Source organism: Pelobates fuscus, chromosome 3 (assembly GCF_036172605.1).
Source record: "Pelobates fuscus isolate aPelFus1 chromosome 3, aPelFus1.pri, whole genome shotgun sequence".
Lineage (NCBI taxonomy): Eukaryota > Metazoa > Chordata > Amphibia > Anura > Pelobatidae > Pelobates > Pelobates fuscus.
In genome coordinates, this window is record NC_086319.1 from 174,535,172 (window position 1) to 174,559,670 (window position 24,499).

A 24,499-nucleotide genomic window follows, 5' to 3' on the forward strand; every position below is an offset into this window, starting at 1 on the left:
AAGGTAGGGAATTAATATTGCTGCATTCCATATATCATCAGGTAAGGCTTATGTACAAATTCATTTTACAGATGGCAAAATAATTAATAAATTGTATTATGCTTTACTTGCCCCAAGAAGCAGTCCGTATCATTCACCCATTGATTGATAAACTGTGCAGTGATCGATTCTGTGCTGTGGGGGAGGTGGATTTGTTCCAGGGTGTGCATGAGTAAGTCCGGGTTATAATACAGAGATGCAATCACCACCTGCAGACACATTGTGCGCAGGTCAACAGTCTTAACATCTCTTGTTAATCTCTCCAGTACTGTTTCGACAAAGAGTGGTATACACTGAACAAAACAAAACAAATTTTATTATGGTACCAGTGCAGTAGTAAACAAAAAAAATATATATATCCTCAATTTCTAAATTTTTAAGAAAACTACTAAACATCATACAATGTATCAGATTTTTAAGTAGGCCTTTTGCTTTAACTCCAAAGTTCCTAATTCACATTTTTGCTTCTGGAGAATGATTAACCCCTTAAGGACCAAACTTCTGAAATAAAAGGGAATCATGACATGTCACACATGTCATGTGTCCTTAAGGGGTTAAAGCAGGGGTCCTCAAACTACGGCCCGCGTGCTGAATCTGGCCCGCCAGGGTCCTGAGCCCGGCCCAAGCACTCCGGGCCACATATCTTCAGGGGCTCGGTCAGCGCTGCGGCCGTGCAATAGCGCGACCGGGCCCCATTTAAAGTGACCGGTGATCACTTCCTCCCAGCTCCCTCCGCGCGGGTGGGAAGAGAGCCAGGCCGCCGTGGGAGCCACGTCGAGTCCCATCAGCCACAGCCACCCTCCTGCAAAGAAAGGTAAGCAAAATTAGGTATGTGTGTATGTATGTCAGCATGACTGTGTTTGTGTGTATGTATGTATGTATGTGCGTGCGTGTATGTATCTGTATGTGTGTATGTATGTCAGTGTCTATGTCTGTCTGTGTTTATGTATCTGCATGTGTGTGTATGTATTTCAGTCTGTCTGTATGTATGTATGTGTATGTATGTATGTATGTCAGTATGTGTATGTATGCATGTCTGTCTGTATGTATATGTATTTCTGTATGTTTGTCAGTATGTATCTATCTGCATGTATGTATCTATTTCAGTCTGTATGTACGTCTGTGCATGTATTTCAGTATGTATATGTATGTATGTCAGTATGTATGTATGTCTGTATGTATGTATGTGTACGTATGTCAGTTTGTGTATGTATTTCAGCATGTATGTATGTCTAATATAAATATATAAATATATATATATATCCCATGCAAGAAATCCCATGCACTCACACTTCAGTATTCCTTATGTGCCGGGTGCCAAAGCCTGGACTCCAAAGATACATAGAATGCCAAATAATAGCTGCTCACCGGTCTTGTTAAAATCCAAAAGTTTTATTCAATCATAATTAAAATCTGTGACCAACGTTTCAGTCCCCTGAAACGTTGGTCACAGATTTTAATTATGATTGAATAAAACTTTTGGATTTTAACAAGACCGGTGAGCAGCTATTATTTGGCATTCTATATATATATATATATATATATATATATATATATATATATATATATATATATATATATATATATATATATATATATATATGTGTGTGTGTGTGTTTATGTCCGTATGCGTGTGTGTGCAGTGTGCATAGGAATTCGTTCAGATTTTTTTTTTTTTATAGTCCGGCCCCCAACAGTGTCTGAGGAACCGTAAACTGTCCCCCTGTTTGAGGACCCCTGGATTAGAGTGTAACAGCTAGCGAGGTGCTCAGTGGCTCTTTCTGTATTAGAATAAGATAACTGAACCTAGGTTCATAGTCAATAGAAATTACTAATGGATGCATAGAATACATTTTATTCTTAAATACTATTTTAGCTTACAACATAGCTGCAGTCATAGAGGTAAAAAAAATGCCATGTCTTTTTAACACGAATGATGTGCATATGCCAACAATGAAAGGAATTCTACAAGTTACCACATGAGTAACACAAAGATTTGTTCATGCGGCTTCAATAATGAAAAAGGCACCAAGTTAATTATAGTGGTTTTGAAGTATTTGTATGCGGTATGCGTGTTTTTGTGAAAATGTTTGAGAGTGCAGCAAAAACCAAGATATTCTTGACACTTAAAGCCATACTCTTCTGCATTAGCATTCAAACATATCCAACTTAAGAAGTCAAAGACTGCTAAAGATGGGAGTGTGTTAATCCCAGGACTCACAGGTTATCATTGCCATTTGTTTTAAATGACACTCTAGGTACCATACCATGGCGTTGAAGCAGTTATGGTGTCTGGAGGTCCCTAGATTTGTCGCACTGCTAAACCATTTTCAAACAGTTGAACACTGAATTAGTGTCCCACGCAATCCAGCAAATGTAGTGATTGGCAGCAGTGATAGGCTGAGAACATCAGCTAAATGTTCTCAGCTTAGAACTGCTGCCCATTGCTGGTATGGTAAGGTATGATTAATAAAGACTGTTGTGCTATTTGGGACAGTATGAATTTTAATATTCAGAAAACAATATGGGTGCAGGTAGGAAGGTCAAAATAGCCTTGTGTTTAGTGACACTAAGAAGTAAACAGGAGAAATACTTATCTACAGTTTCATTCGTGAGATATGTGTGTATAAGGTTAACAAGAACAATGAGGAATTACTAAATTGGGCTTTACATTCTGAGATACTCAAACACACAGAAAGTTCACTTCCATATTTTAGGAATATAACCAGATTAAATATACTGGACCTATGCATGATCTACAAATGTACCCTAAAATATGTGATTGCTACAGTAATGATCAAACTCCATCATTGACTGATATAGGGATAAAAGGAATGATATATACACACACACACACACACACAAATACCATTTGATTTTTGTATAGATTAATATATTTATCAGTTATTCGTACAGGTTAAATGATATAGACAAGACATATTGTATAATGATAAATATAACCAAACCTGTCTTTGGTTAAAGAACATACATAACCAAAGACTGATATTTAAAAAAAAAATTGGAATATCCCCAGTACAAGTGAATTAAAGTTCAAATCATTTATTCAATTAGGTCATCAATGATCTAATTAAGGTATTCATACCTAGAGAAATAATGCCACCTACTGATGAAAGTCCCCATGGGCCACATTAATAACTAAATATTAAGATATGCCAACAACCAAACGCCAGATTTAAGTCCCAGGTACTGCCCATTTACAAACAAGGGGCAGGAACTGATAAGGGGGAATAATGGTTAAATAGGGAGAAAAATAAGAGAAGAGAGATTCAAGATCTTCAGATCATCTTTAAAGATCAAAGGATATTCAGTGGGCTAGGAGATCAGGAGACTGGCTGAATTTGGATAGACGGAGTTACAGACCAGAGTGGAGAAACCCAAATTGAATTAATCTGCCATAATTCAAAACATTCTGGTAATGTATAATGATTTCTCTGTATTCTAAAATAAACTTTACGAGTAAATGCCCTATGTGTCTATATTGTGAACTGATCCTATCCTATTGATATACATAGAATGAGATAACTGTTCTATCAATATTTCAATATTTCAATATACACTGCTCAAAAAAATAAAGGGAACACAAAAATAACACATCCTAGATCTGAATGAATTAAATATTCTTCTGAAATACTTTGTTCTTTACATAGTTGAATGTGCTGACAACAAAATCACACAAAAATTTAAAAATGGAAATCAAATTTTTCAACCCATGGAGGTCTGGATTTGGAGTCACACTCAAAATTAAAGTGGAAAAACACACTACAGGCTGATCCAACTTTGATGTAATGTCCTTAAAACAAGTCAAAATGAGGCTCAGTAGTGTGTGTGGCCTCCACGTGCCTGTATGACCTCCCTACAACGCCTGTGCATGCTCCTGATGAGGTGGCGGATGGTCTCCTGAGGGATCTCCTCCCAGACCTGGACTAAAGCATCTGTCAACTCCTGGACAATCTGTGTTGCAACGTGACGTTGGTGGATGAAGCGAGACATGATGTCCCAGATGTGCTCAATTGGATTCAGGTCTGGGGAACGGGCGGGCCAGTCCATAGCATCAATGCCCTCGTCTTGCAGGAACTGCTGACACACTCCAGCCACATGAGGTCTAGCATTGTCTTGCATTAGGAGGAACCCAGGGTCAACCGCACCAGCATATGGTATCATATGATGGAGTCTGTTTCTGACCGTTTGAGCAGACACATGCACATTTGTGGCCTGCTGGAGGTCATTTTGCAGGGCTTTGGCAGTGCTCCTCCTGTTCCTCCTTGCACAAAGGCGGAGGTAGCGGTCCTGCTGCTAGGTTGTTGCCTTCCTACGGCCTCCTCCACGTCTCCTGATGTACTGGCCTGTCTCCTGGTAACGCCTCCATGCTCTGGACACTACGCTGACAGACACAGCAAACCTTCTTGCCACAGCTCGCATTGATGTGCCATCCTGGATGAGCTGCACTACCTGAGCCACTTGTGTGGGTTGTAGACTCCGTCTCATGCTACCACTAGAGTGAAAGCACCGCCAGCATTCAAAAATGACCAAAACATCACCCAGGAAGCATAGGAACTGAGAAGTGGTCTGTGGTCACCATCTGCAGAACCACTCCTTTATTGGGGGTGTCTTGCTAATTGCCTATAATTTCCACCTGTTGTCTATCTCATTTGCACAACAGCATGTGAAATTGATTGTAACTCAGTGTTGCTTCCTAAGTGGATAGTTTGATTTCACAGAAGTGTGATTGACTTGGAGTTACATTGTGTTGTTTAAGTGTTCCATTTATTTTTTTGAGCAGTGTATTTATCCTAAGGCTATCAAAAACAAAAACCTTTTACTTACCGTAAATAATTTTTTTCTTAATATGGTGGCAGTACTGTGAGTTTGTCCTTCCCACATGGGACAAGCACCTGAAAGACAATTAAAAGAGCAAATCCTTCCCCCTTGCCCTATAAAGGGCTACTAAGGCAAACCTACCCCAGTAAGTATCAAGAAAACACAGACTCAATATAAACTGCAAGTAAAAATAATTATTTAGTGGGAGGGAAAGTTGTACTGCCACCATATTAAGAAAAAAAGAATTTATGATAAGTAAAAATTTCATTTTTTTCTGGCATATGGTGGCAGTACCAGTGGGATATAGCAAGATCCCTATCCTAATGGGTATTACGCCACTACAGCTTTTAACACCTTATGCCCAAAGACAGCTTCAGAGGAAGATAATATATCTAGCCTGTAGTGCCTGATGAAGGTATTGAATGAAGACCATGGTGCTGCCTTACAGATATCTTCTGGAGAAGCAAGAGCCCTTTCAGCCCACGAGGTTGCCATAGCCCAGGTGGAATGCCAACCTAATAGCCTCTATGAGCCAACGAGACAAGGTATTACGGGAAGCTTTGTTTCCCTTGAATTTCCCATGGAAGTTAACAAACAGATGGTCAGAATTTCTGTACTCTGTTGATCTAGAAAAATAAATCTGTATGCCATCTAAGCTCCTGAGGGGAGGTGGCATTACTACAAAAAGAAGGCAAAATAATAGGTTGATTTACCGCTTTCGAAGACAAAACTTTTGGTAAAAAGGAAGGTTTGGGGTGAAGAACAACTTTGTCGTTGTGAAACACAGTAAATTCATCCAAAGAGGAAAGTGCACCGACTCGTTTAGCTGATGTGATGCCAATTTAAAAAGCAACCTTGAGGGAACCTTTAAGGCTCAAAGGGGGGGGGGGGGGGGAGGAGAGGGAGTCACAGAGAGCCTGTAAAACCAAGGATAAATCCCAGGAGGGAAAATCTGATTTTCTAGGAGGACATCTGAGCCTGATGGCCTTAAAGAATCTTCTAATCAGCATATGGGATGCCAAATCTTTAAGAAAAAACTCAAGGCTGAAATTGTAGATTATACTAGCTTTAGTGTAACTATAATCTTAATTTTATTAATGACAGGAGGCGAATATTTGCTTAAGTCTCTCTTTACTAGAACTCCACAGCAGCACATTAACAGAGAGATAAACACCAAAGACAAAAACATAAGGTATCTATATAAGGCTCCTCCTAAGCCACCATTTCCTCTTTCACGCTGCGACAACGTAACGTACACAACAATGACAATAACTAAATAAAGAAAAATTCACAACATAACAATGAATGTCATCTGGAAAAACTTCGGATAATGGATGAACTTGATCTTTATCCCGCCAAACGGCCGATCCTATGAACTGAAGTCGAACCATTAAACTGAAACGAAATAAACAGAATCGAAAACACTGATTAGTGAACGAAATGTACTGATAAAACATAAATCCCACGATCCAGTACTGATAGAATAAAGACACGAAATCCATACTAATGACCGTCAATACAGTATAACATGCACTTCCCACAACATCACCCCAGACTAACCAACCTAGCCCAGATAATCAGACAAATCAACAGAAATACAATCAATGCAATCCATCCAAAACAAGGGGGGGGAAGAAATCAAATTGGGTGGGAAATATTCGCCTCCTGTCATTAATAAAATTAAGATTATAGTTACACTAAAGCTAGTATAATCTACAATTTTATAGCATGACAGGAGGCTTCAGATTTGCTGTTTTAATGCTCCGACAGCAAAGCAGCATGTTCCGACGGTCTAAAGTAAAATAGGCGAAAAAACTCTACACGGGACCCGTCCGCCGAACGCAAAATCCTGAAGGGAAGCGCCCGCCAAAAAAGCTCCGGAAGCTGCGGCGCCCCTAACCAAAAGCGCTCCGAAGGTCGCATCCACGCCCGCCAGAGCCAAAAGACATCTTATCCATCGCGCCAGTGCCTTCGCTACACGAAGCTTAGGCGAGTCCTAGAAGTAAGGGCATGATACAACCGTCGAATCCGACTTGGTACGTCTAAGCACCTTGACGGAGACCCCCTCTGGAGAAAAACGAGAAAGCGCCGACATCGAAGGCCCGGACATCCGAAACACGTCTGAACGAGACCAGACACAACAAGAGGGCAAATTTCGCTGAAAGCTGGCGAAGAGAAAGGTCCTGGTTATCAAGCCAATTCCGAAAGAACGCCAAAACCAAACGCACGTCCCAGAGGGAAAAATACTTGGGCGCCGGAGGGCGCACCAGTCTCATTCCACGCAGGAGCCTGCAGACTAGCGGATCCTGGCCGATGGGGAAAAACCCGAAGCGGGACAAGTGCCGTCGAGATAGCTGATCTAACCACGATAACCAAGCGATATGACCGACCCAGGTCAAAGACAAGAGACAAGAAATTCAGCACGCTAGATACAGGACCCGTAAAGGGATCGGTATCCCGTTCCAAGCACCAGCGAAACCAGGAGCTCCATGTTGAGAGATAACACCTCTAGTGCTCGAAACCGAGTGGTTGATGTATTGCACCGCCGAACCATTGTCCATCCGAAGGAGCACGCATCAGTCCGACAGATGCTTCGCCAGGTTCCGAATTGCCAACGAACCTGCAATCAACCCCAGGCAATTGATGCGGGATTCCGATCTATTGTCTGACCACGGGCCCCCCGTGGACCTCGTCGTGCACGAGGCACCCCAGTCCCAAAGACTCGCATCCGACTCCTACACGAGATCCAGGGTCATCCCGAATATCGCCTTGCTGTTCCAGACGGATATATGCGGGAGGCACCAGCTCAATCCGGCCTGCACGTCCGAGGCCAAGGAGATCATCTGGTCCTAAGAGGGTCTCTTGCGTAGAGAGTGTGCCTTCAGCCGCTGCATGGCCCTGTAATGTAGTGGGCCCGGGTAGAACACCTGTATCGAGGCCAAGAGGAGACCCACCATGCGAGCCAACCTCCGGAGGGGAGTTCGGTCTTGTCGAAAACACGTCTGATCTCCTTCCGAATGGTCGTTATCTTCGCCACAGGCAGGCGGAGAATGCCGTCTTGCGCAACGACTACGAAACCCAAGAATTCCACCGTCTGCGCAGGCTTCAAGGCCGATTTCTTCAGAATGACCACGAACCCCCGGCATTTCAACGAGGAAAACGCAGAGCGCGTCCGAAATCTGAGCCCGGCGGGGTCCTCGCAAAGATAAGCAAGTCATCCAGATAGACGATGCAGCGTACGGCCTCTGCTCTGAATTGGGTGACCACCGGTTTCAGGAGCTTGGTGAAGCACCAAGGGGCCGAGCTGAGGCCGAAGGGGAGGCATGGGAATTGGTACGGAGAGTCTCTCCATACGAATCAGAGGGGACTGCGACAGGCCCCATCCACCGGGATGGAGAGGTAAGCGTCTTCTAGGTCCAGTCTTGCGACCCAGTCTACTGGCCAGAGAAGGCATCGAAGAAGGTGAATGCCCTCCATCTCGAAGTGGTTGTATACCACGAAGGCGTTCATTTCTCCTAAATTGATCACTGGACGGAATTCTACAGACTTCTCCCTTACCAGGAGAAAATCGAGCTGACGAAACCCCCCAAATCCGGGGCCTGTAGGACCGCGCCTTTGGCTAGCGGAGCTCGAACTTCCACCTCCAACAAGGGCTGTTGGCCTCTTGTGATGACGGGGATCCTCGGGCGTCCAACCTGTGTAGGGGAAGAGTGGAAGTCTGTGACATAACTCCGCACTGTCCCAAGGACCCATACGTCTGAAGGTAACCGTGGGCGGAAGACCCTCCCGATCGAAGACTTCGCTTTATCCCGGGAGGTAAACAGAATAACCTGTTTCTGCAGTTCCTCAACGAAAGGCTCCCTGAACAGCAGACCTTTAGCCAGGGGACCCACATCTTCGGCTCCCAAATCCGACAGCTTGTTGTCCAGATGGAAGAGTGCCGTCTTCCTGGGTTCCGTGCAAAGGGCCACAGTGGCATTGCCCAGCAGGCAAATTGAACGAAGTGCCCAGTCCCTCATGGTGGCTGGGTCCAGAGCCCTACCTTCTGTGAAGGCCTCGTCTGTTAGGGCCAACATCCGGGGTAACCGCCACCCTGTCCGGCAGTACCGGTCTGGGGCATTCCGCCCGCAGCTTCTTGCAGGCCTCACTTCCAAGGGGTCTACGGACCCAGTAGCGCACGAATTGTGCCAAGTGGTCGGGCAGTGACTAGTCCGAGGACCTGGGGCGTCGGATAGATTGAGGCTCTAACAGAGGTTCTCCAGTAGTGCCCAAAAGGGTATCGTCCCCCAACATTGTCGTGGGGGCCCTAGTCGGTGGCGCGTCTTCCTCTTCCCAGCGTCCACCGGGGCCCTCGCCAAGGTCCGCAACCCAAACATCTTCTCCATCTGAGGGAGGCTGGTCTGCCCGCCACACATCCAGTGCGGCCAAGGTGGGGGGGGGGGGTAAGGAGGCCTCCTCCCCTGCGCCCGATAGGCGGTGGCGCCTGGCCGGCGAGGTTGTCAACCTCAAACCACGTCACTTCGCCGGAGTATTGCCCGTCCGGGAGCGTGGTTCAGGGTCTTCACCCTTTCAATAGCGTGTTCGCGCACTTGCCTGCTCTCGCACCTGAGAGTCTGACTCATCCGAGTCTTCTGCCAACTGAGGGGTTCCACACACACCCCTGTCCGTATGTGGTTGAGGGAGGGCCCTAGCCAGGGCTTTTTCAACAGATGCGGTCACAGCCGCATTAAGTAAAGCCTGGAAATTCTGCTCCTGTGCAGAGGCGTCCATAAGGTCTGAGTCTATGATACTTGATACCTACGAAGCTAGAAAACAGGTATCATTAGCAGGCAAAAGGGGCAGCACCCCTAGTGTTGGCAGAGGCAAGTAATAATGCATGCAGGCTCAACAAACCGTTATCCAGGGTATGGAGCCACCAGTCCAATAGCATGCATAGTATGGCACAGACAAAGCAGGCCAATCAAGGGGCACAGACAAAGCAGGCCAATCAAGGGGCACAGACAAAGCAGGCCAATTATAAAGGCACAGACAAGGCAGGCCAGTATAAGGGTACGGGCGGTACCGACCCAGAGGTATAATGCAGGCGGAAACCTAGATCCTTTTAGACATGTAGTAGAATCTTGACAGGGTGCAGGGTAGAGACGAAGCTGGGTCCTTATAGGCAAGGTTCTTCAAGATAGCGAAACACTTTAGTTTTTATATGGTTGTGCCTAATCCATTAGGCCACAAAATACGAGTGCCATGCTCAACCACCCAGATGGGGCCTGAACCCACAATCCCTGGCTTTTGACGCCAGTGCTACCTCCATCAGGCAACCGAGGCTTGATTAGAGCAGTCCTAGTTCAATAAGTGGGTAAGGACACCAGGCAGGGACACCTGCAGGAGGCACGCAGTGCCATGTGGAAGTCAGGAGAACCAGTAAACCGTAAAACCATGTCCATAGAAAAACATGCAGGGCAAGCACACATGCAAAGAATCGAAAACTAAAGTCTATTGCTTTGTTACTTGGGAAGGTGAGGGGGATTGAATCTGCGACCCTCATATATGGGGCATAATTTATGATGCAAGGGCTCACAGAGCTGCCTCACATGGACAGAAAAGAAAGCTGTCAACAAAAAATACGCACCCCCAAACAGCCCAGGAGATGGGGAAACACACCGGACCAGCTAGTCACTGTACCTTTAATAAGGCAGTGACGCGCGCGGCTAACACAGTGGAGAGCCGCGCACCCACTGCCCGACCACGCATTCGCAGGGAAGGTGACCGGGAGCGGAGGCTCCCGTGGCAAATGAGTAGATCCCTGCTCCGTCCCCACTGATAACAGTGTTAGCGAGTGAGCGGGGACGCGGGCAGGGTAAAGAACAAAACGGGGATTCCCGCTCGGCGGACGAAGCCGGCGGGCGGGAATCAAAGGCAACACACGAGGGACCGCAGGAGTCTTTCTCCGCGGTCCCGGCGGTCGGCACGGGGAGCGGTCGGAAGACCGCTTCTCGGCGACCACCACGGCCAATAAGCCAGAGGAAACAGAACAAACAATAAAGGCAACAGGGTAAAACAAAACTCCCAAGGAGAAAACAGGCACAAAGAAATAAACACATGGCAAACTACCAGTAATCTGTATAACTAAACACATGGCAAACTGTCAGTAATCTGTATAACTAAACACATGGCAAACTGTCAGTAATCTGTATAACTAAACACATGGCAAACTGTCAGTAATCTGTATAACTAAACACATGGCAAACTGTCAGTAATCTGTATAACTAAACACATGGCAAACTGTCAGTAATCTGTATAACTAAACACATGGCAAACTGTCAGTAATCTGTATAACTAAACACATGGCAAACTGTCAGTAATCTGTATAACTAAACACATGGCAAACTGTCAGTAATCTGTATAACTAAACACATGGCAAACTGTCAGTAATCTGTATAACTAAACACATGGCAAACTGTCAGTAATCTGTATAACTAAACACATGGCAAACTGTCAGTAATCTGTATAACTAAACACATGGCAAACTACCAGTAATCTGTATAACTAAACACATGAAAAAAACTATCACTATTGTAAAAGAAAACATTCACCAAAGAAAATAAAAGAGCCAGAAAGGCACATAAATCTCACAACCAAGCATAGTTCATAACAATCATAAATAAAACACACTAAATCCCAAAGCCACCCACAAGAAGCAGGAGGCAGAGGTACTCTGACCTGTACTGATGCAGAGCAGCAAAGAAAGAGGAAATGGTGGCTTAGGAGGAGCCTTATATAGATACCTTATGTTTTTGTCTTTGGTGTTTATCTCTCTGTTAATGTGCTGCTGTGGAGTTCTAGTAAAGAGAGACTTAAGCAAATATGAAGCCTCCTGTCATGCTATAAAATTTAAACCTTCAGAGTAGATACACCTAAACCTGCAGAAAAACTGTCCTGGAGAAAATGAAGAATGGTGTCTAGAGACGGATGACCTCGCAGGCAGTGGTGTTCTTTACACCAATGTAGAAACCTGACCCAGATACGAAAAAGTTTACAAGTGGAACGTCTAGTTGACTAAAGTAAAAAAGAGTAACTCTTGCTGCAGACCTTGATGACGAAGAATCAACCTAGCAGTAGCCATGCCGTCAACCTGAACATCTTCAGAACCTCCAGTGGTAAATTTTTGTTCACTATGAGGTTGTTCGAGAGTGGGAGTTCCCAATATGCGGAGGCCATCTCTTTTAAGGCCGAAAACCATACTCTGCTTGGCCAGTATGAAATAATCGCCAGGATCACTGCTCTGTCCATTCTTATTTTTTGAAGAATCCTTGGAATTCGCTTCAGCGGTAGGAAGATGTAGGCCAGCTTGAATTCCCATTTTATTGACAATCCGTCTATCCACTGAGGTTGATCTGCTCTGAACAGGGAGGCAAATTGGGGAACTTTGTTGTTCATACTTCTTCCCAAATTTCATCACCCGTGATTTTAAAAATTTCTTTAAAGTGCCGTGAAATGAAGGCTCGCTTTTCAGGATTTTTCCACTCTGTAAATTTAATCAATAAGAGGCTGTTGAACAGTAAAACCCTTTTTTGCTCTGGAAGATACGCCTGGCATCAGAATCAGTTTACTTCTTTAATAAATGTATGTAGTACATCTGGAGGGAACCCAGACACCTCACATGAAGATGAACTAGACATGTCAGAATCTGTAGAGGCAGAACATTCGCCAGATGAAATTTCCAATATAGAAGATCTTCTTTTCTTGCCTCTCTGACTCATTTCTGGAATCGTTGCGGATACTTTATTAGATTCCTTAATAGTATCCAAGGTCTGTGCCAAGTTATCCTGAAACCAGCCTAGGAAAGATTGCATGTCTTTCTGTTTAGACTTTTCCAAGGAAATTGTAGTACACTGGTTGCATACTTATGTTTTGTCGTGCCATCTGAAAGCGGAGTTGCACAATCAAAGCAAACTAAATGTTTTGACTTTGACGTAGCCTTTCTGGGCGTAGGAATCCGCAATTTCTCCTTTTCCATTTCTGGATATACAGGACTAGATATATCTGCAATAAACCAGCACTACTTAAAATTCGTTCAAAAGAAGAAAAAAAAAAAACCCCGACAATTTAACAGAGATATTTTAAAGTAAAGATTCTGGCAAGCCTCCATGCTGTCAGAGGGTACCTGCACAGCTTTTCTTACCTGCAGCTTACCAATTTCGCGTTTTTTTTTTTTTTTTTAAGTTCTGGTTTGTGCATGCGCAATAGCGCTGCCGGAACTTCGGTGGAACGCAAGACCTCCCAGGCGTGCATTCCACTGCTGCGCGCAGGGCCTAATTACTTCCTACCTGCGCCAAGGACCGCCTCCTTGCACACGCTGGAACCTTTCTCGGCATAAGAGTGTTTCCTGGACTTCGCTCCGTAACCACAACGGCACGAGCATGGCCGCTCAGCCTACCACCCGGGGAGCTATCGGGCCTTATCCCCCAGACCCATCAACCCCAGTGTTTCACCTTTGGAAACAGATGCTGATCTGTCTCTAACTTGGACAAGGAAGGAACTTGGGTAGATTTGCCTTAGTAGCCCTTTATAGAGCAAGGGGGAGAGATTTGCTCTTTTAATTGTCTTTCCGGTGCCTGCCCCATATGGGAAGGGCAAACCACAGGTACTGCCACCATATGCCAGAAAAAAACTTTATATATTTTGGGTTATTGTAGTTAAACTAATGGTATATACTTGGCAGGATAGGTTGATATTTAAATGAATTAATAAATCAACAATTGTGTTTGCTTAATGCAAGGGGTGCCATATTGTTAATTCCTTATGCTGGGTTCTGCTGTAAAGTTTGTTAAAATATGTTTTATTGTCCTTTACTGATAAGCTTGGAAATGAAAAGGTGTAATGTTGACTCTTAGGCTTGTCAAGTAAATTAATTGACTTGTTGATTTGAACTCCTATATGGTATAGTAAGTTGAGTATAGTTGTGTTATTTTGTCGATTTGGATTTTTATAGTGTGTATTATTAAACTTATATATATTTTAAACAATGTCGGTTTATTTGCCATCTGCCATTCATAAATGTTTATATCACCGCTTAAAACAAAGAACTACAGGGCCCCTGAAGGCTCTATGTGTGTGAATATCATCAGGTATTATTAAATCTATATTCCATACATATAAAACCTTACATTACCCAACAAGAGTCATGCTCAGCTGTAGCCTTATTACCAGTGAGTGGCAGAGCCATGACGCACAGGTGCCTTCATTCAGTGTCATACTGACAAAAATGAATTAACACTAAACCCTGACGTGAACCTGACCAATTTAATGAGATGATGGTACTTAGTATGCCTCTTTAACCCCTTAAGGACCAAACTTCTGGAATAAAAGGGAATCATGACATGTCACGTGTCCTTAAGGGGTTAATAAACCTGGTGAAAAAGTGAGCAAATAAATGAATCTAATCAAGGCATACAGAGTTACAAAAGTTATGAAAATGATTCATATGATTTGGCAATCTTATAGCCATTCCAGTGCCCAAGTCACCTGATCAATTCCGCGGCCTTTACATTGCAGAACTATGATCTCTAGTAGTTTGGCTGCATGACATTCTGCATCTTCTCCGGCACCCCCTGTGAGCATCTGGCAAAGAAAACATGGAAGAAAGCTTTATTGCTATTAGTCAACCTTTCACAAAATGCCCCTAAATCTAAACCAACCCTGGGTTAAAATTGGTCTGCAAACCAAAAAAAAAAGCCAAATGCTTTAAAACTATACTATAGCGTCAGGAATACAAACATGTATTTCTAACACTACAGTGTTAGCCAACTTATTTTAGTTATTGGAGGAGAATAATCTCAGCCAATCCAATTGTAACAGATTCACGATACTCTGACTATGTCTGTTGAAGAGTCTTCCTATTCATACTGAGTGAAAGTGTTTATAGCTTTCACCCAAACATCAGTCAAGACTTGATGAAGGGTGAAACAACATGTATCTTTATTGGGAAAAACACTGGGTTTTATACACAGCCATCAGCATGGGGTCTCTATCTCACAACAAACCTGCCTAGGTGCCTCGGTGTTTGGGAGATAATTGAGCCAGTTCTCGGTTAAACTGTCTCCCGGATACAGTTGGCGCTTACAGAAATAACCCCAAAATACAATGAACAACAATAATAACCCCCATACATATGGTATCCCCTGAAAGCTTGTTTCAGAAGACTCCATCCCTGAAAATAGCGCTCTGATCTGATGTTCATAGACGGATTGCCATCCGGTTAAACTTTTGACAGGCCGCCATGAAGGTGCAGGCTGAAAGCGGCTCCATGTGGCAGGGTCCACATCACAGTCTTTTAATGGGAGCCCTGGCTACTCAAGACAAGGGAGGTCCCTCGTTCACACAGGGAGCGATTGTTCATTGAGAGGGATAGTACTTTCATTCAAAAGAGCACCTTCCTAGGCTGTTGGCAAAGGAGTTAATACAGTTAATACAGGGTGTAAAATGACCGGACTGAGAGTAGCTGAGCCGCAGTTTCAGAAGAATGGTCAGTATCTCCCGCTCCCAGCTCTCCGAAAGTGTCAAACGACAGGGAAAAGGGGTTTGTTGTGAAGAAGGCTTAGAAGGGAGCGCAGACAAGAGGGCAAACCATGGTCTTTAGTCGTTATTAAAGTCCTTTTAGACACAGTTTGTTACACCAATGCTTTTCCATACAGAAGCATTGGAGGACTAGTGTTTGCTGTGCCAATCAGCATTTTCTCATATGGATGCATTCAGTCAATGAATCTCAATGGGGAGTGTTTAGCAGTGGGCCTCTTTGCAGGACTGAATCCAGAAAGCCCTTATGGGGACTGTTAGAGTGACGGGCACTGGAGGTGGTGTTAAGCTGCAATGCAAACAATGACTTTCCTCAGGAAAGTCAACGTTTACACTGCTGAAGCTGCATTTACAATCATAATAGCCCAGAACTTATACATTAGGCTGGTCAGGTTCTAGTGCCTCGTGTCACTTTCATTTTGGAAATTGTTCAGTATGAAACAAATGCTTTGTTTCATTGGTATTGTGAGACACATTCTCAATAATTCCTGGTTTAGAGAGTAATGCCACATGTACCCTCACACACATTATCAATAGGTTCTCACATGATATTACAGACAGGATAAATAGCATTTCAGTTTCTCTTAAATGTTACATACAATCTCTCACCTTTTTACACATGGTGTAAATAATTTCCAGGTGCTTGGGGTTGGAGAGCAAACTCTCTGTATCTAAGGTGATGTAATTGTGAAGAAGTGGCATCATATCTGAAGAAAAAAAAAAAGTTTAAAGGGATAATAAACCCCAAAGATAAAAACCTGGGCAGCATCCCTGACCTTACAAAGGTCACTCGGGAGAAAGGAAATAAAACCTTTACTATCAATGAAATAAAAAAGAAAGAGGACGGAACCTGTAAAATATACATAGCAGTCCCTCTGGAATACTTCATACAACAGGCCCAGGAGCTGCCACATCTGCTGGGAGATGCTACTGCTGGTCAGACTGAACGCCAAAGATAGGATTTCTTCGTAAAACTCTGCCATTAGAAAATGAATTACAGACTTCAATTATGCTAAAATACATGAGACTCTTCCATGTGACAATGACTTTACATAAATCAAATTAAATATATATACAGAACAGATTAAGGTCATTTTCATGTTTGAGGCATCAGGAACACCAGAGAATTCATGAGACTGGCTGAGAGTTAGTCCAGCATGGTGTATACTACTTTTTTTCCCCTCACGTACAACGTGACAGTTCACTATATATGAAGGATATTTGGGTGTAATGGATTAAACAATAATTGCCCTCAACACTGAATTACTATTTTTTAAGTTACACTCCAAACATGGCTTATTGTAGTAGTAGCGCAAGGAGACTGGTTTAATTAATGAATATTTAAGGGGACACTGATTTGGTTATCGTGCCTGGAGTCCATGGGTACCAGATCCTGCGTCATTGTTAATCAGTTCACACACCATTAAGTAGAGGTACTCAGGACTCTGGACCAGGAGTCCAGTCAGGCCCATCCAATGATGATCTGGTGAAGGCAGAGTTTTACTCTGCGTTTGTCATACCAATTCATCCAAGGGATCAGGGCAGTGATAGGCTGAGAGCACTCAGCTAACGTTCTCAGCCTATCACTGCCACTCGGTATGACCAACTTGGAAACCAAGTTGCAGGCTGACCGGGACTGAACATCAATTATAAATGTTGCGCAAATATTTTAACATTGATGTAGGACCTGGTTCCTGTGCACTCCAACCATCATAACCACAAATCATAAAGTGGTTATGGTACCTACAGTGTCATTTTATAGTATGAGGTAGCTTGAGAGGGATAGGAGAAATTTTATTATATATATATATATATATATATATATATATATATATAAACTCAAATATGTCAGTTCCACTTTACAACACAACAAGTTGCACTCGAATACGAAACTATGTAGAAAAGGAAAGAATAGAACAAAAAAAACAAAAAAAAAACAAGACAAAAATAAAACCTCCTAAAACTTAGGCTTCTCTAAAGGCTTTAATGATACCAAAAATAGTTTTTCAGATGCTTCCCAAACAAAATGCGGAGACATTTTCCTGACCTGCCACAAATAATGTTCTCACACATTAACACTTGGCTGTTTGTTTTAAGCAAAGTGAAATAGAAAATATTTGGAACAATACCTAATATATGTTTCTGCAAAACAAGGCCAATGATCTGTAAACATATTGTTTCTAACTGCTGCTTGACCTAAAAAGAAAGAAAGAGAAAAAATAAATAAATCAGCAGAGTAAGTGATGTAGGTAAAATGACAAGAGAAATGCAAACAATTCAACAACAGGCAAACACAGCAGAGACTAACATTTATTTCAGATTGAAATATTTCCCAGCTTTATTTAAAATAACACTCCAAAGACATAAGTTAGTGTGAAGAGTATGTCCACTTTCTATGTTATAAAAGTGCCAATGTTAATAGATAGATGCACTTGACTGCTGGTCATGTTACTTCCTGGTTGCTTAGTTCAGTGGTGCTAATTCCAAGAGGCAGGCACTACCCATAAAACCTGCCTTGCAAAGACTTATCAATCAGCCATATTATGGAGTCTGTGGTTTGACAGTCACAGAAAGTCTGGGCTGGGAAAGAATGGTAGGGGTTTCACTGCCTGCAAATATTAAGCCAAGATTTAATTATTTTGCAAAGAAAACATACAAAATAAATTACCTTCAGATTTGGGGGGGATATATCTACTTCTTTATGGAGTGTTCCTTTAGATTATGCAATTCTCTTGTCAATTTAACAAGGGTTGGCAGCCAAAATTTAAAGTAAAACAAGACTTGCCAGTCTAAATAAATAATTACTGTAAGTGGTTATTTATAGTCCATCTTGGTCAACAATGATTGCCTATATTGCGGTGAGATAGGAATATTTGCTCACCTCGTTGGAATTGTCTAAAACCGTAAACACAATATCAAGCGTTTGTAAGATGCCCATAGCCACTACAGTCTTGTCTTCCACCTCTTCATATTCTTCTCTTTGTATGACCCTGATAAATATGTCAGCCTTGGAAAGACATAGTAATGTTAGCAATTTGGACCACAATGTAGGCGCCATCACAATTTTGAAGTTAAAATAATAACTAGATTAATAAAGTTTGATTTGCAGATTACACATTGATTTCACTCGCAAAAGGAAGTGCATCAAATTCACCTATATATAAAAAGTTACCTTTTTAGCATGCTTTTCTGACTTATTTCCCTTACTTGTTCTTTAACATCGCTTTATGTATATTCCAAGCATGTCTGTGAGCTTTAATTACTTTGCAGGTACAGGAATTTATGTCCCCCATAAAATAGTACTACCAACTTTTAGCTGTGTCTTTCATTTCTTTAAAATCTCAATAGTTTCCATTTTCTTTTAACACATTATGCACAGCATGTAAATTAGATTAACTTCTGCAGTGCTGTATGCATGAGTATGGGACTACTAAAGGAATGCTCAAGTAGACCTGAGCCCAGAAGGCATTTATGTGAACATGCGTAAGTGTGCCTGGTGAATTTGCCCACCACATGGAAAGTTGTGGAGGTAAGTGTATTTACACCTCTGCTCAGTGTTTTTACTAGGGTTGGGAACAGAAGCAACTTTTTCACGTTAAGTATACTTCAAAGCATACGTTCTCTCTAAACCTAATTTGCTTCTTCAACCTTATTGAAACATTTACATTATCTAAAGTTTTCTATCAGGTCACCTTTCTCGTGCATGGTGTACAATTTTTTTCCAAGGTGTTATAAAATGGAAAAATAAATAAATTAACATATACAATTTTATTTTCCACACTGTGAAAAGAACAGTTTTCATTCCACCAATTTAAACATATAATGTGACAGCAGATAAAAACCATTCGGCCCATCTAGACTGCCCAATTTTCTAAATACTCTCATTAGTCCCTAGCCTTATTTTATAGTTAGGATAGCCTTATGCCTATCCCACACATGCTTAAACTCCTTTACTGTATTAACCCCTACCACTTCAGCTGGAAGGCTAATCCATGCATCCACTACCCTCTCAGTAAAGTAATACTTCCTGATATTTTTAAACCTTTGCCTATCTAATTTAAGACTATGTCCTCTTGTAGTGGTAGTTTTTCTTCTTTTAAATATAGTCTCCTCCTTTGCTGTGTTGATTCCCTTTATGTATTTAAATGTTTCTATCATATCCCCCCCTGTCTTGTCTTTCCTCCAAGCTATACATGTTAAGTTCCTTTAATCTTTCCTTGTAAGGTTTATCCTGCAATCCATGAACCAGTTTAGTAGCCCTTCTCTGAACTCTCTCTGAAGTATCAATATCCTTCGGGAGATACGGTCTCCAGTACTGCGTACAATACTCCAAGTGAGGTCTCACCAGTGTTCTGTACAATGGCATGAGCACTTCCCTCTTTCTATTGCTAATACCTCTCCCTATACAACCAAGCATTCTGCTACCATTTTCTGCTGCTCTATTACACTGTCTGCCTACCTTTAAGTAATCTTTAATAAAAATAAAATAAACAATGTTTAAATTGCCATAATTTTCTTAAAGTAAATTTGGGGTTTTAATAGTATCAAAAAGGGATCCTCTGCTAAGCCACATTAATAATGCAGAATTAACCGCTTAACGACATATGATGAAATTATTTTGTCATGTTTTCCCTTCGCTCAAGAACTCATGATGGAATAATTCTGTCATGTGGTAGTTTTACCAGCAGGAACCGTTTCCCTGCTGGTAACTGGGAAACTCCTCATTCAATACGTGGGGCTCCCCTGTGTCAGCTGGAGCCAGAATTAGTGGCACCAGACTGATTGATGTTTTTTTTTTTTAAGTGCTCAAAGTGAGAATGCATATTGTCATTTAAATTAAGTTTTGAATACTAATTGCTACAAATACCCTTAGTAGTGTGAGCAGGGTTAAATACACATAAAAAAAACCTTGTGACGTGTGTATGTTAAAAATTGAAGAAAAGAAAAAATACTAAAAGGGAGTGAGAGTCCAGAATATAGAATATAGAAAATTCTTGTATATAAAATGGTTATCACAGGCTTTTTACCTAAGAAAATGTTGACACATTTAAACTTCCAATTTCTGCTAAATACTGAAGTAAAATTGTAAGTTTTTTTTTGTTTTAATTTAACAAATAAATATGTGCCAAAGCAAAAAAAAAAAATGCCCAATTACCTAGATGTCTGGTGTATACAACTAGATTGTATCCTGGGCTTAAATCTTTATTACTAGAAGTTACTAAAGGGAGAGAGAGTCCTGACAATAAATTACTACCTCAACTAGGAAAATGAGAATTTATATATATATATATATGTCAAATTAAAGTCCTTGCTTAAAAAATGGTATATAATATATGTTCATGCAATAGTGAGAAAGATGGAAATTGCAGTTCAACACACACAGAGCGAACATGCAAAAATTCCTTTCATCCCTTCATACAAAACAATAAAACTGAAGTTGGGTCCTTCTGCATTATTATACTCTGTTTCAGTCAACCTGTATGGAACTGATTTTCAAAAATTAACAGCTGGAAAAATTCTATAAATCAGCTATGCTTTCAGTTTGACTACTTTGTTATTAGATTTGAAATTCACTGAATTCTTACTTTACTGAATAACCGTGTAAGTGTTTGTTATGCATTACCAGTACTTTGAGTAAGGGGAGGACTAAAGGTGCTGTTGACCACTCCGTTTATAGCAAGCCTTTCTAAAACTGTTTGACTTTAAAAGGGACACTGGACACCATAGCCAATTTAACAGATTGAAGTCATTATGATAAATGGAATTCACAGGGACTGGGTCACACATCAATGTTAAATGATTTACTGATAGTATAGCAGAGATGCTTGATCTTCAGCAGGTGTTCAGCGATAGGCTGAGTGCATCAGCTAAACATGCTCAGCCTATCACTCTCCCTATCACTGGTATGAACTGTTATTACATTCTATGATAGCATGTAATATACCTAGGAATAGTTTTTTTTGTATAGCATACGTTGACTTATTGCTTCTGTCTGCTACAGCAAGTTCCTGGGGGTCAATAAAAAGAGGCTTAGTCGAAAGCAAGTCTAGGCATTAAGGCATGTTGGGTAAAGTATTTATTTCTAATGCTGCAGTGTTACTTTATTATTATTTTTATATCGCACCAACAAATTCCGCAGCAATTTACAATGGGTTCACTAACAAACATGTAATTGTTCCTGTGCGTCCAACATGTCTGGTTACAGAGGGGTTGAGGCCCTGCTCAATGAGCGTACATGCTAGAGGGAGTGGGGTAAAGTGACACAAGAGGTAAGGATAGTATAAGAGAAGTAGATTGGTAGAATAGTATTCACTGAAGACTTAGTGTTTTGTGTTTTTTTTAAAGGACAGTTGCAGGAGATGAATCAGTTGGGAGCCAATAACAGTTTAATTGATATGGTTTTGTGAAGAAGTAAGTTTTATATGATTTTTTTGAGTACAGACTGGGTGAGCGTCTAATGGAGAAGGGAAGGGAGTTCTATAGGAACAGTGCAGTCCTAGAGAAGTCTTGAAGGCGAGCATCAGAGGTGGGAGTACTAACAGAGGATAGATGTAGGTCTTCGGCAGAGCGTTGGGGCCTAGACGGGACATACTTGTGTATTAGGGTGGATAGATAGGTGGGAGCAGCTTTATGTAGAGATTTGAAAGCAAGAACCAACATTTTAAATTGACCCTCATATCTTATGGTAAGCCAATGCAGGGACTGACAGAGAGGTGAGGTGTAGGGTCAGACAGGAAGATCAGCCTCGCCGCCGCATTCATTATAGAAGTTAATGGAACAAGTTGGGAGCTTGTAAGACCACTGAGAAACGGATTGCAGCAGTCAAGGCTTTTAGTATAGCATTGTAAAGATATACAAAATGTACAAGTAAAAAGTAATTATTTTTTCCCTTACCAAATGCCGTGTCAAGTCCAATGCAAAAGGAGTCACTTCCTGGCTGTATTCACAAACCATTTTTTGGACTACATTGTTCAGGTCATCATTCTCCGTTTGTCGGACTAACTGGAGTAGTTCTTGCATGATGGGTCGAATGTATGGCTTCATAAATTCTTTAGCTGTATGACAGAGGCAAAGTCAGTCAGTGTCAGACACTGCAAAGACAGATGGTAAAGAGATGCAAACACAAACCAACATTTAAAGAAAAATAACTTACAACGCTTTCACACAGACTTGGGACCATCAGTAGAATATTTGTTATGATAAGCAAAACTAAAATGGAAAAGCTAGACAATATTTTTGTTGTTGTTGGAACCAAAATCTTCAGTCATCTAGGGTCAAAATGTCAATATGTTCTACTGCCTTACACCATCAATAGGGTGCAACAAATCATACTGCTTTTCAGTTATGTATAGTATTTTTTACTATTTTTTTTTTTAAATTTATACTTTATTGTTTTTATGATCAAAATGGTTCAGGGTACAGAATAGAGAATAGGAGGGTTAGTTATCCATACAATATATCAATCCAGCTATCAATATACGTATCATGTCATAATAAGGTTACTTGTGGAACATTCGATTCAACACATCAGCAATGGTTACGACAATGTATAATACAGTTTCTTTTGTACTTGGGATTATCATTTCCAGAACAGTGAATATTAGCAAGGCAGTCGTTATATGTCTCAGTAGACCTCCTATTCCCATGTGAGTACAGATGGCATGTACCTTGTTTGGGGTGTCAAGAATCGGGGGGGGGGTGCTTACTTGAACAGGAGAAAACTGTGGGTGGGGTGAGGGGGACGGGGAGGGGGGTGAGTATTACCTATGGTCGTTTAGAAGTACCTTGGCTCAAGGTTAGCTGACGGTGTGGGGGCCGAGTAATTTCAGGGTGCTGTCCTGGTCAGTGCTCTTGGGTTGGCTGCCAGTGGTTGTCTCCTTGCTATTTTTCCTTCAATCATTTTTTCCCACATCTCCCATGCAGTGTCAAATTGTTGTATGTGGTTCGAGGATGTAATCGCCATTCATTCATATATGCGGAATAGCTCTACCTTGTCCTGCAACTGGACCAGGGAGGGACAAACTCAGGATTTCCAATTAAGTGCTAGGAGGTTTCTTGATGCTAGTAAAACCAGCGCCAAGATTCGTTTTTGACCTGGGTTTATCCCTGTTGGGAATAACAGCAATAGGCAAATAGATGCCGTCGGTGTAAATTGCGGGATGCCTAGAGCATCTAAGATTGACCTCGTTATAGTCCAGAGAGGTTGAATACCGCTACAAGACCACCATAGGTGAAGTAGTGTGCCCGTGGCTGAATTGCATCTCCAGCACATCGGGTCTGTCTTGGGAAACAGATGGTATAGTCTCTGTGGGGTCATGTACCACCTGTACAGGAGTTTCCTGTGGGCTTCCACATGTGAGAAGCACCGTGTCCATTTGGACAACCCGTTCAGAGCTTTGAGCCATTCCCCATCTGTCAGGGTTATCCCACAGTCCTTTTCCCATTGGGTTTTATGTAGGAGTGGTTTAGTTGGCATGAGTTCTTGCCATGTTTTATAACATAGGGAAAGGGCTTTAGGTTTATTAGGAGCGGACCAGCATCTGTCTATGAGTAGACGTGGGGCGAACAAAGGTGGGTCCCGGGAGTTGTGAGGGGGTATCGCATGAGCTTGTAGCACGCTTTTTACTTGTAGGTAGGAGAAGGTGGCTCGACTTGGAAGTCGCCACTGTGTCTGTAGGGTTGGGAAGGGCGTTACCGTTCCGTCAGTCATCAGTTGGGATATGTTTGTAAGCCCTGCATCGTGCCAGTCTTGAAGCGGGATATCTGGCACTATCATTCTGAGGGCAGTGATGGGCGATTTGGGGTGAAAGGAGTTGCTGTGCCCTATTGCCCCCATGAACTCGTCCCATATTCTTATTGTGAGTTGGGTGGTTGGGAAGAGGTTGTGACGTTTCCATCGTAAAGTTTTGGGGGTCCACAAATAATAGGTAGGGAGTGAGTACTAAATTGCTCCCTTTCCATGTCTACCCATTGGATCGTGTTAGGTGGTGTATGTAAGAGGACACCTGAGGACAATATTGTAGCTCTATAATATTGGCCAATATTTGGG

At 42.0% G+C, this 24,499-nt stretch overlaps 1 protein-coding gene across 1 annotated transcript in view; it reads right to left on the bottom strand.

The window, feature by feature from the left end:
- The window catches only part of IPO8 (importin 8), a 77,841-nt gene that overhangs the window by 10,325 nt on the left and 43,017 nt on the right, over nucleotides 1–24,499 (bottom strand). Inside the window, exons 15-21 of the mRNA XM_063447750.1 lie at nucleotides 22,345–22,505; nucleotides 18,332–18,457; nucleotides 17,580–17,646; nucleotides 16,301–16,426; nucleotides 16,060–16,157; nucleotides 14,401–14,496; nucleotides 112–332 (exon numbers count right to left, since the gene is read on the bottom strand). Of these exons, the coding sequence (XP_063303820.1) occupies nucleotides 112–332; nucleotides 14,401–14,496; nucleotides 16,060–16,157; nucleotides 16,301–16,426; nucleotides 17,580–17,646; nucleotides 18,332–18,457; nucleotides 22,345–22,505 (895 nt within the window). The remainder of the gene's footprint in view (nucleotides 1–111; nucleotides 333–14,400; nucleotides 14,497–16,059; nucleotides 16,158–16,300; nucleotides 16,427–17,579; nucleotides 17,647–18,331; nucleotides 18,458–22,344; nucleotides 22,506–24,499) is intronic.